Genomic DNA, 11,379 nt, shown 5'->3' with positions numbered 1-11,379 from the left:
CCTAGCATATCGCCTCGCACTCTGTACTTAGGAAAGCCCTAGACTATAACCACTAAACCTGACAGCACGTTTGTGGGAACCTAACCGCAGTCACCTCAAGAGTATGTTATCCGCTCCTTAACAACCCGTCGCTAAGCGGCTGTTTTAAGCGACAGCGAGCTAACCTCGCGTGCAGCATGGTATAGCTATACCACACCAGCTTCGGGACTATCAGCAGACGTTCAAGACGACGCCGTAGCTCAGTTTCCCACAAAGTACCGACACAGCGCAGCTGTCCCATCCTACAGCTTACCTTCAACGCACTACGACTTCCTTGAGCTGCCCAACGTTGCAACTTGCCTTTAGCGCACTACGATTACTATTCCAAAGCGAACAACCTAGCTAAATATGGGAATAGAAGTGGCTGCACGCTTCCTAATCCCACAGCTTGCCTCCAGCGTACCCTAATCACGGAGAGCTAGACTTAGATATCCCCGTACGTCCATACGCGTCAAACGGAGGACTGCTATCCCGAAGTGAATAACCCGGCCGAACGTGGGAATAAAAGCAGCAGTACAGCTATATCGCGCGCCAACTCCCCGGCTCTAGCTTCCCCACCAGCTCGGAGCGATGAGGATGGGAAACTGGATTTCATAATACGGTGGACTGGGTTTACTTCGCCATGGGCAAGACGCTTTAGACGGCGGAAGCTTGCTGCTGCTACTGCTACTGCTGCTAATAAGGAAGACAATCTACGCGTCCACTCAGTGATGGAAGGTTTGGCTATAGACCGCAAACCCGTGGTGAGGATTTAAAGAGCGGTGGGTGAATGGGTGGATAGGTAGGATGACCTTGGGAAGAATGGGAGTAAGATTATCTTGCAGAGCATGGTGGTGAGATTATTTTAGACATCACCTCGGCGGGATAATCTTATAAAGTATCTAGTTAGAGGTAGTGCGGAAAGATTGGAAGTAGATGGGAAAGAAAGGGTAATGGTTATTTGGGGTGATTTTGACAACAGTGGTGATGGTGATGATGATACGGTAGTAACGCAGGAGTAGTTGTATTAGTTACTTCTGTATGATAGAAACACTGTTAGATTGCCCTTACGTAACGTCGCTTTCTACCTACCCTCGCTACCGCCCTTATTTACGACGGAGTGTTACTTTCGCTTTTTCTTTTCTTGTGCACTATTAACCGTAGGATAATCCGTGAGCATTTAGGCGGGGTCGGTACGTCCGCTTCAATTCCAAGATAGCGAGACGATAGTTCTGGATATCTGATTTCTGTAGACATGCTCTTGATAGGTGTCTTTCTATATATATCTCGGTTTCGTGAAGAGATAATGGATTGTATCGTTGGTAAGTCTTCATGTTTCATAAGTTAAGCTTGATAGAGCTACTTTGGACATTCCGCTTGTAGATTCTAAGAAAAAAGGATGTGAGAGGTGGTGAAGTGAAATTAACTTTTCCTCTTGTAGTATACAAAGTTGTCCTATCACTTAATATGCTATTAGGATAAATTTACATTGTTTCTCTTCACTAGGCACTGCTTGCTTGGTTGATCCGAGAAGTCGAAAAGTGGCCTCTTCCTTATCAAAGTGTTGAGAAATATTTATTACGGATTGTTTCGCTAGAAGAATTCAATTTGTGATCACACATCAAAAGGGGTCGGGGTCGGAGGACATGGCTATTCTGCATAAAGTCGGCATCGCTCATGGATGAGAGCGTAGATTGATAGCTGATACCGCTGTCCCCACCATTTCAACCATCACAGCCTCTACCACGGCAGCCTCCACAGCCTCCATAGCCTCTGGCATCGCAGGAACCACCACCGCAACCACATGATGGTCACAATAGTAGCAGCAGCAGTTGCAACTGCCACAAAACCCGTAAGCGGTAGTACAGGTCAAAACAATAGCAGCAACTATCACAGCAACGGCTGCAGTAATGCCCACAATCATAGGTCCTATAAAGACGTGCAATATGCGATGCCGGCAAGAAGACTCGAATAAATAAACGACATCATTGTGCGGAACGGTTTGGAGTATTTAATCATTTCATTTTCATATTCCCAGCTGCTATAGCTGTTCATTGCCACTTGTCTACTCAGACCCATGACACTCCTCCATATCCTCTGCCCAAAAGCAAGCGCTTAAGCAGCGATGGTGACCTCAACCTCGACACCGGCCTCGATGTTGATGATGATCTGCTTGACGACCTCGGTGGGGGCGTGGAGGTCAATGAGACCTATTACAATTGTTAGCCTTTCTGCTGCAAATATCTCGGGTTGTAGCGCTTACGCTTGTGGATGCGCATCTCGTAGGTGTCCCAGGTCTTGGAACCCTCACCGCAAGGGGTCTTGCGGGTGGTGATCTTGAGGTGCTTGGTGGGCAGACGGACGGGACCCTTGACGCGGAGCTCCTTGTTCTTGGCACGGTCGATGAGCTCCTGGCAGACCTTCTCGAGGGACTTGACGTTGCGAGAGGTGAGGGTGATTCGGATCTTGTGGATCTTGGGACCTGTACTGTGTGTGAGAACGTCGTCGTCGCAAATGTCATATGCGCGGTTCCTTACCCTCACCGAAGTCCTTCTCGGGCTTGTTGTAAGACATCTTGTTGGATTGGAGGTTGGAGTGTTTGTTGTTGTAGGTGCTGAGTGTAGATTCCAGTCACGACCTGGATCCTTGATCTCGGTAATGTGATGACTGGGGCGGCGTTAAAATTGGCGACGGCGTTCGTAGTCGTTGAATTCTCGCGCTTCGACAAAAAATCACTTTGTGGGCGGCGGCTGCCAAGATTGCGGACGCTAGTGACTAATCGGGTATCGCTCCCCATCGATCGCGCGTCAGGCAGGCCCATGAGCCATCATGACTACATGACCAGGATAAACACCCCAATTTGAAATCCCATAAAGACTTTACTCCTAACTGCTTCGGCGTACTTGTACTCTCCACTCCCTGTATATTTCCTTCTTCATACGGCTACCCGGAGTAATGTCACTACCCCACTTTGCACCATTTCCCGACGCAAAAGTCAGAAAGAGCATACTACCCGATGAATGGCAACTTTATCTCGACTCATGGTCTTCATTGGCTGAGCTATACCTGCGCCTAGGGGATCAACAATTTATATCAACAATTCAAGAGAAGGATACGCTGACTCCATTTCTGACGTCTTTCTTCCATGAACTGGCCCATGACGACACGTTGCCATCAACCGTAGCGTCTTTGCGAAAGAAAGCCTTCTTTCTATCACATCGGCTGCTTTCAAGAGACGACATCCCAAACGCTCTCCTTAGCTGGTCAGCGCTCTCTGATATCTGTCATGTCTACCCAAAGAGCGAGCAACTTCGCACACTTCTACAGGGTTTATGGAAGCGAAAGGGCGCAACCATTGAAAAGTCACTCCAGACTGCCAAGACATCATTGATCAGAAATCTGGAGTCGAAGAGGCCAGAGGAGACCGAGAGCACTCTTGATAGGGTAGCGCCCCTTCTCAGAGCCTCGAATGATGCCAGTCTCTTCATGCTTACCGGGTCCGACTTTCTAGATGCCCTTTTGGCAGTGTATCCTCGTGTACCCCAGCCCATGCAGAAGAAGCTTGTGACAGTAGCATATCTTGGCCTTACAGCAGCTTTGGAGGGTTCAAAACCAAACTACTCGCTGCTTTCTGATCACCTATACAGTCTAAAGTCCAGCGAAGAACAAGAACAGAAGAAAGAGCCAGGAAAGAAAACCCTAGTAGCAGATCTGGTCACAAATACGCTGTTCTTGGAGAAGGTGAGAGACAAGGCCACTGCTCCAGAAGCGTCAAGAGTGAAGAATACGGCAGCGTCACTCAGTGTGTTCCGTCAATCGGGCATTGCTCGGCCTAAGAAGTTGATACGACGGAAGACAGACAAGGGCAAAGCCAAGGCAACGCAGGATGAATATGGTCACGGAGCTTTTACCGGAGAGATTCATGTTCACCGAATGAGCATAATTACTCAGATACAAGACCTCTTTCCAGACCTCGGTGCTGGATTCATTGTGAAGTGTTTGGATGAGTATAATGATGACATCGAGCAAGTTACCGCGCACCTACTAGAGGAATCATTACCACCACATCTTGCCGAGGCGGACCGTAGTGAGAAGTTGTAAGTCTTGCTTGTGATAAAGACTTTGGATTCGCCATGCTTACAAACTATAGGCCTACTCCCACGACACCATCACAGCCACTTCCACCTCCAAGATCGAGTCAATACATCCCTGAGCGCCGTAACGTATTCGACGACGATGATTTTGATAAGCTTGCCGTCGATACATCCCGCCTTCACATTGGTCGGCGAGGCCAAGACCTGAGTGCCGATAAGATACTCTCCGACCGGAGCAAGGCGCCCGCCAAGTCCTCCATTCTGGCCGCTCTGGCAGCTTTTGATTCAGACGATGATGAGAGAGACGATACCTACGATGTCGAAGACGTCGGTGCATCAGTCGATACCGCTGCGCTGGGACCAGGAGAAGATGCTGACCTCGGCGATAAGAATGAAGAGGCTTTGTTCCGCGCATACACCATGACACCCGAGCTATTTGGTCGCGATTCGGACACTAGAAGAGGCAAAGCACGAACTGCACTCAAGAGCGAGACAGGAATGACGGATGAAGCAATTGAGGGCTGGGGAATAATGATGGGGCGCAACCCCAAGCAATTACGGCGCCTCGAGGCAAAATTCTCCACTTTCCAGGGCCAGCAGCGAGAACTACAGTCGACAGCATGGAGGGAGAGCCCTGCAGAGTCTGGGGATGAAGCTAGTGGCGACGGATCTGGTGGTCGTGGAGGTAGAGGTGGTGGGGGTAGGGGCAGAGGAAGAGGCCGTGGACGAGGTGGAGCAGGTGGTGGGAGAGGTGGTGGTAATGTCGCTGGCCCTAATGATGACAAAGCGACACAAATCTCGCGGCAGAGAAAGGAAGCGAACAAGGGATCGAGTGCGAATCATAACCGGAAGGCGCAGCGAGGGAAGAAGATGGCTAGAGCAGGGTTTCCGGCTAGCTAGTTTTGGATGAACATTGTCAGCTGCTCTAGACTTATCATGTATACCCAATCAACAACTCGAGTTGATTGAGTTACAACGAATCTTGCTGTGCGAAGAAATGCTGTGTTAGGTAGCCGTCTTCGTGCCAACAAGTTTTGTGATGTCCTGCAGTCCTCACCATTTGCTGGCTGTAGCAGTTCATCAAGGCTCAACATCTATTGTTTTTCCAATTCACCCGCATGTTCTTGCTTAGGCCAGGAAATCTCGGATCTTCTTATCGTTGCCAAGATGTACTGATAAGTATGTAGCAGTTGGCATCATTGTACATGGTGCTTTTGTAATGTTGTTCGCTGGCGTCCCTACTGGACAGCGATTAAAATTATCATCTGGAAACTATGAATAGTTGGAATCTATATTTCCACCACGTGATAATATAGCGTAGCATATCGGCGAGGGCTAGCGCTAGCGTGTCGAGCGAGGCATACACGATGCTACAAATTTGTTAGGGGCTGTGCCCGTTATGCGTGTAATGGTTATCTCACTGGCCAGACGCTGTGCCAAGCCACGTGATGGATCATCACGTGCAGCCTCGTATGCAGTTACAAGTATGTTCTGCGCAGCGCCTAACTAGTAGTGAGATAAATTTGTTCTAGTAAAACCGGTAGCCTAGAGCATAAGAGTGGATTTGACGTCCTATTCGTCTTGTTGTACAGTAGGGGATGTCAGCTTACGTCTGATAGAAGGATGTATCCTTCGGGGCCCGACTACTACTTAGCGTGTGGGGGCGTAGACACAGGCTTGTCTCACTACTGATGTATCGATGTCAATATTGATTCATCTTATTAAATCAAAGATATGTTAGTTTTCCTAGTGTTGTAATTATCTTCAGTAGTATAGTGGTTGCTTATCCCGTCCGCCGTTCAACATGTACTCATTTCGGGACGCGTGGCATAATATGATGTGTTAGCGATTCGGAGCCTGGATTCCTATGTGTCTCAGATGAGGATTTTGTGCATCTTCCCAGGTCATTGGTGTGTTCACTGGTCGAAGCCAGCTGTGTCTTGTTGCTGGGACTACTGTCTAGTGTACCGTTGACCAATATTGACTAACGCAGGCTGAGACTACCCTGATATAGAGGCTCAGCCCCAGCTGACATATTCGAGCCTTGTGCAGCAGGTATAATAGTCCTCAGTGTTCTCTCGTCTTGCTTAGTCTCCCTAACATCTCAATCCAATCTATACTCCTTTCACAAGTCTTTCATCATGGCCGAACGTCTTATTAAATACAACCTGGTTGATGCATCTGTGTCAACCCATCGTCGAAAAACTTCAAGTGATCTGAAAAACACTCACGCCAGACCTATCAACCGCCGAATGCATCACGGCAAGTTGTTTTGGACTGAAATCTGCTGGCGTTTGATGGCTACTCTCATATTTAGCATTGCTATAATCGCCGTTCTTTATAGTTTCTCCCAAAAGGGTATCCTCAGTCGTTGGGAGAAGCGTTGGTTCAATGTACTGGCCATTTTGCTCTCATCACTGGTGAGCCTGTGCACGGGTTCACTTCTAGGGTTATTAGGCAGCATGGTTCGTTGGCCTCTACTAGCAAGTAGACTCCACGCACCGGTTGATGTCAGGTGACCTTATTATACAAATTCTCATAATGCTGATAATTAAGACTAGGTCGATCTGATTCTAGCCATGCCCAATCCAACTAGAGCTGTTAAACTCATGGTTGACTTTTGATTTGAACGAGGATGCACAGATAGAGTACCCTACCCATATAACCGACTGGGGCACACAAGACTGGCTTGATGACTCTATGTTCTCGAGCGACTACGCTCTAAATTCTAGTTATGGGTTTGACCTTCTTAGTCAAAATATCCGTAAGTCTGAGACTAGTAGCAGATTATGTTGGTGAAAGTGCGTGAGTAATAACAAGTACAGGACAAATGTCGCAGTACGCAACAATAGGCCTTTGAAACGTGCCAGGTCGCGACTTCGATTTCAAGAACTCCTCGACTTATAATATGACAAATATAAATGGACGTGGCTTGAATCGTGCAATTGAGGGAGGAAATGTAACTTACTCGTACTATTTGAAAGAGTACCGCGATGGGGAAACTACACCATCCATGACCAGTGTAGTTCACAGTTCGTCCAGGTGTTTTGGAGGAACTGTGTCGCTACTCAAAAGCCAGGAGAGGGACGTAAATTATGGTTAGTACAACTCTGCACTTGGGTATCCTCCAAGAGTACTGACTATAACCCATTTATCTAGGCGATGTTATCGACACTGAAGCATTTGAGAACATCCTGAATAACACATTTAATGACTTCGAAGATTTTCGAGACGTTATATGGATAGCTCCCGTGGATTACTTCAAACTAGATGAAGACTCAGCTTGCGCAACATCATGTAAGGGCTACCAACTATTCTATAACTCCTACATTCTGATAGTAGAGACTTTAGATCTTTACACTGAGTCTTTATGGTATGAGGTAGAATCAGAAATTCGTAATGGAGCACTGTTCGAGTGCCATACGTGTACTAGCCACAACAACAGCATACCGGGGCTCGGGCCACTCGAATCATCCAGCAGTGAAACTTATATCGTTTCAAATATTCTCCATCGACTTGGTTATTACGACCAGTTGAGAATTGCAAAAGAGGGTGACGACATTTACTATGCCCTCAAAAATTACTCTGGTAGGGAGAGTGAACAAAGCTTTGCAAACTACCTTGGCAATGTGGTTATGAACGATACACTAATACCATTTAACGCAAGAGATGGCATTTCATTCCAAGCTAAACTCCATCCTGCACACCTTGTAGCACGTCTTCCCCTTCTCGCCATTCTGGGTGCTGAAACACAGCTGCCAAAGGTGACCAAAATCGCAGGCGCATCTGAGCGGCTATTCATCGATGTCAGATTAAATGTCAAACTCAAGGAACCAATTACGGTCCTCGTGTGTATCTTTGGAGGCCAGGTACTGGCTATTGGGGCTGTTATTTTCTATTGCAGGAATGTTTTCATACGAGATTATGCGAGTAGCCTTTCTATTGCCAGATTGCTAAAAAAGACCACGGAAGACACAGAAGGAATGAGTACACATACGGGCGAGGAACTCGCGGAGTATCTAGATAGCAAAGGTGTTATGATGAGATATGGAACACGGCGGAAGGGTGACGAGGCGTTCGAGGTAGACCTGTGGAACGATGTTGAGGATGAATTCCCTGATGCCATATATGCATAGGAGACAGTGTTATAGTCTGTGTTGCCGGCACTCATACTTTGAGCCCGGAGTTCAGTAGGTAACTATTTGCAGTCTTTACACTATTCCGGCTTGCAGGAGAGTTACTCTATTTCAATTGAAAATGACATCTTCGCACACCTGAACAGCGCTTTTCAGAGGCCTTCATAATATGCTTCATTTTCGCACGCTCCTTTTATCACTCCGGCATGATTTGCTTGTTATTTGCATCCCTGAGCTGCTCATCTATACAAGAAACAATGGTCCAGTAAAAGGATTGCCTACACTTCCGTTGCTGTGAGCTGACTCATTTCCAAATGTGTTACTTGGACTTCTTATTTAGAAGCTTGGAGTATTACAGATTGTATGAGACTTCTTTGTGGAGTTCTCTAATACTTAACAAAGTACAAATGTTTCCACGTCAAAATGCGGGTAAAGGAAAACCTGCGTTCTATGATGACGACAATGACGGTTCCATGACATGTTGTGAGCAGACTGCAAACTACGCCTGGCGCGCGACTAGCGCAACGTCACTTACCCGCTAAACTGGAGCGAGCAAAAATAGCAGTGCTATCGCATCCCCAGCATTGTGAACTCAAGTATATATTATACAAAACTGGTCGTTCTGACATCAAATCAGCAAACATCCGATGTTTTCAGATCATCTTCTTCAGTAGTATAGTGGTCAGTATTTCCGCTTGTCAAGCAATTGACAGATCGCGGGAGACCGGGGTTCAATTCCCCGCTGGAGAGCTTTTTTGTTCATTTTTTTGATTTTGGTTCTGGTCTGAACTGCTTTCTTGTTGTGGGGTAAGCTCGGGCATATACTTTCCGGCCACATATGGTTTCCGGCCACCCCACCCAAAGTAACCATTCAACTTAAACTTCTGATTTTTCCAACACCACGCTTTCAATATGGATCCATGAGAGCTCGCTATATAAAATGCTATCACAGATCTCAATTCTAGTGTTTTTGAAAGTAAGCGGGCAGCTGCAAGTTGGCATAAAATCCCGCGGTCAACGCTACAAGGCCGTCGAGTAGGCCAACAATCACACCCAATAGCTCACCAAAACCAGCAGTGATCATACTTGTCAACAAGCAAGTCAAGTCAAGCTCAGCCTCCGGCTTGACTTGACTGTTATAGATATCCAAAAAACTTCGGCTTGACTTGTGTCAGACTGTAAGGGGTTTTCTGATCAAGGACTATTTTTTGGGTCACTGTGATAAAAGACTGTGATAAAATGATGGGAGGAATTGATTGTATTAATGGTTCCGGTCTGTCTGTCCGCTCCAGCGGCGCGCAGGAGCGCCGCCTTATGAGCGCTGTTTCCGTGACACTGGGAGTATCAGGTGTGGCTCATATATCGGCCCTGCCTAAGATGGGCTTGGCGCTTGGCTCTGATTGGCTAGGATCACTAGCGATCAGCCCTGGATCACACGCGATCAGCTTTGGTTTGCTGAGATCACAGAATCCGGGTGCTCGACTGAGTACCCGGATTCTGCCACTTATCTAACAACTTGACTCGGCCCGAATAGTATTATAGCTTGACTTGAGAGCTTAATTAGCTTAATAGTCCCTGCGCAAAATATAAGGCTATTAGCTTATTAGTAGAAGTAGTATCGTGGTATATTTCTTAGTGTTTTAGAAGGGGATTTAGGCAAAGATAGTAAGCGATAGTTGCTGTCGCCCGAATCCCCTTTGTTATGGGCGAGAGAGGCCTGGCTGACGAATATGCATTCACCTATTGTACAGAAGAAGAAAGATAAAGAAAAAGAAGATCTATCTACACCTAGGGTGGCGAGCTGGGTCTCCTCATCGGGTAGGTTTTCTTGGTGTAAGGGGCTGCGCTCCGTGGAGCAATCGCTTTGGTATACAAGGGATTGTATTCGATAGGGAGCTAAGCTCCTAAGCTATATAGCTATCTATATGCAATACTAGTTGCCTAAGCAACGATCAGGCCGATTAGGTCTAGCGTCTGAGCGTCGTTCGGACGGCGTGAGCAGAATCCAGGTGCCGTAGAGCACCAGGATTCTGTGAGACAATCCAAGATCCCATTATGGAGTAAGACCAAAGGGCACCAGCCCATTACACAGTATTTTTTTATCTATTAGAGTTAGAGAAAAAATTAATATGTAAGAGTTATAGATTCACTTAATATCTATATTTTATATAACGTAGTTTATAAGCGAGTCGGTCATACAAGCAAGTCGGTCACCCCTCTAGCTTTAACCACCCACCTTACCTTTACGCGCAATGTCTCCACACTACGCTTCTAAATTAACTTCTTACGAAAGCGATATTCAGCTTACCCTTTCTTCTCTAGATAGCAATTAAATCTAGAGTACCTAACACGCTGCTATTGTAACAGCGCAGGCAAGAAGAATCGGATTCGTTTTGGACGTAAGGTCACTCAGAGGCATATAGGAGTGCGTAGGACACAAGAAATCTAAGAATTTAATTAAACACCTATAGGCCTTATACGAGAGGATATCGAAAAACTATAGAATGAGCTATTAATCGCTAAGGTAGTTTTATCTTATTAGTTTCCGCTAGACCTAATAGGACCTAGTTTGGATAATAGTCGTGTAGAGGGCTCAGCCGTTACAGCTATAGCCTTTAATGTTCTGAAATTAATACTAATTGACTAACGCGCTAGGAGGCACGCGCGGTGCGATTACTAGCCTAATATAAAGAAGCTATTATAGCTAGAAGAGTAAGTAATTACTAGCTATATAATTAATCTTAATCCACGTAGATTTACGCCTATCTATACTACTATATAAGATATAGCTAATAAGCTACTAGCTATATAACTTTATTAAGCGTATAAATAGTCTTATAATATATTTTAATTAAATATATAATAGATAGAGAGCTCTATATAAAGATCTAGTCTTAATTAAGAGATATTTTAAGCTTATAGAGTAAATAAAAGCTAAGTATAATATCTATAATAAGAATATCTATAACTCTAATAAAGCTAGGTTTTTAATAGATAAGATTACTACTTAACTTATTACTATAGTATTAGAGAGAAAAGGATATCTAAAGGCTATTTAGCTAGATAATTATAAGTAAATAATATTTATTACTATAATTAATATAGCTAGCTAGTCTATACTACTATTTCTA

At 45.7% G+C, this 11,379-nt stretch overlaps 3 protein-coding genes across 3 annotated transcripts; 2 read left to right on the top strand and 1 right to left on the bottom strand.

The window, feature by feature from the left end:
- Positions 1-2,133: 2,133 nt before the first annotated feature.
- Positions 2,134-2,592, bottom strand: COCMIDRAFT_104762 (uncharacterized protein; the record flags this gene model as incomplete). The annotated part of the gene is made up of 3 exons (XM_007693319.1): positions 2,134-2,228; positions 2,282-2,500; positions 2,556-2,592. 3 exons carry the CDS (start codon positions 2,590-2,592, stop codon positions 2,134-2,136), a joined length of 351 nt encoding a protein of 116 aa, XP_007691509.1.
- A 381-nt stretch (positions 2,593-2,973) lies between these two features.
- On the top strand, positions 2,974-5,012 carry COCMIDRAFT_104709 (uncharacterized protein; the record flags this gene model as incomplete). Its single annotated transcript, XM_007693318.1, has 2 exons — positions 2,974-4,115; positions 4,169-5,012. The coding sequence occupies 2 exons, from the start codon at positions 2,974-2,976 to the stop codon at positions 5,010-5,012; spliced, it is 1,986 nt and encodes a 661-aa protein (XP_007691508.1).
- Positions 5,013-7,125: 2,113 nt separating this feature from the next.
- Positions 7,126-8,248, top strand: COCMIDRAFT_29323 (uncharacterized protein; the record flags this gene model as incomplete). The annotated part of the gene is made up of 2 exons (XM_007693315.1): positions 7,126-7,210; positions 7,272-8,248. 2 exons carry the CDS (start codon positions 7,126-7,128, stop codon positions 8,246-8,248), a joined length of 1,062 nt encoding a protein of 353 aa, XP_007691505.1.
- Positions 8,249-11,379: the final 3,131 nt, after the last annotated feature.

The sequence above is a fragment of the Bipolaris oryzae genome (genome assembly GCF_000523455.1).
Source record: "Bipolaris oryzae ATCC 44560 unplaced genomic scaffold scaffold_160, whole genome shotgun sequence".
In the NCBI taxonomy this organism is placed as follows: domain Eukaryota; kingdom Fungi; phylum Ascomycota; class Dothideomycetes; order Pleosporales; family Pleosporaceae; genus Bipolaris; species Bipolaris oryzae.
The sequence above is the reverse complement of the archived record's forward strand: the minus strand, read 5'-3'. Positions and strand labels throughout refer to the sequence as shown.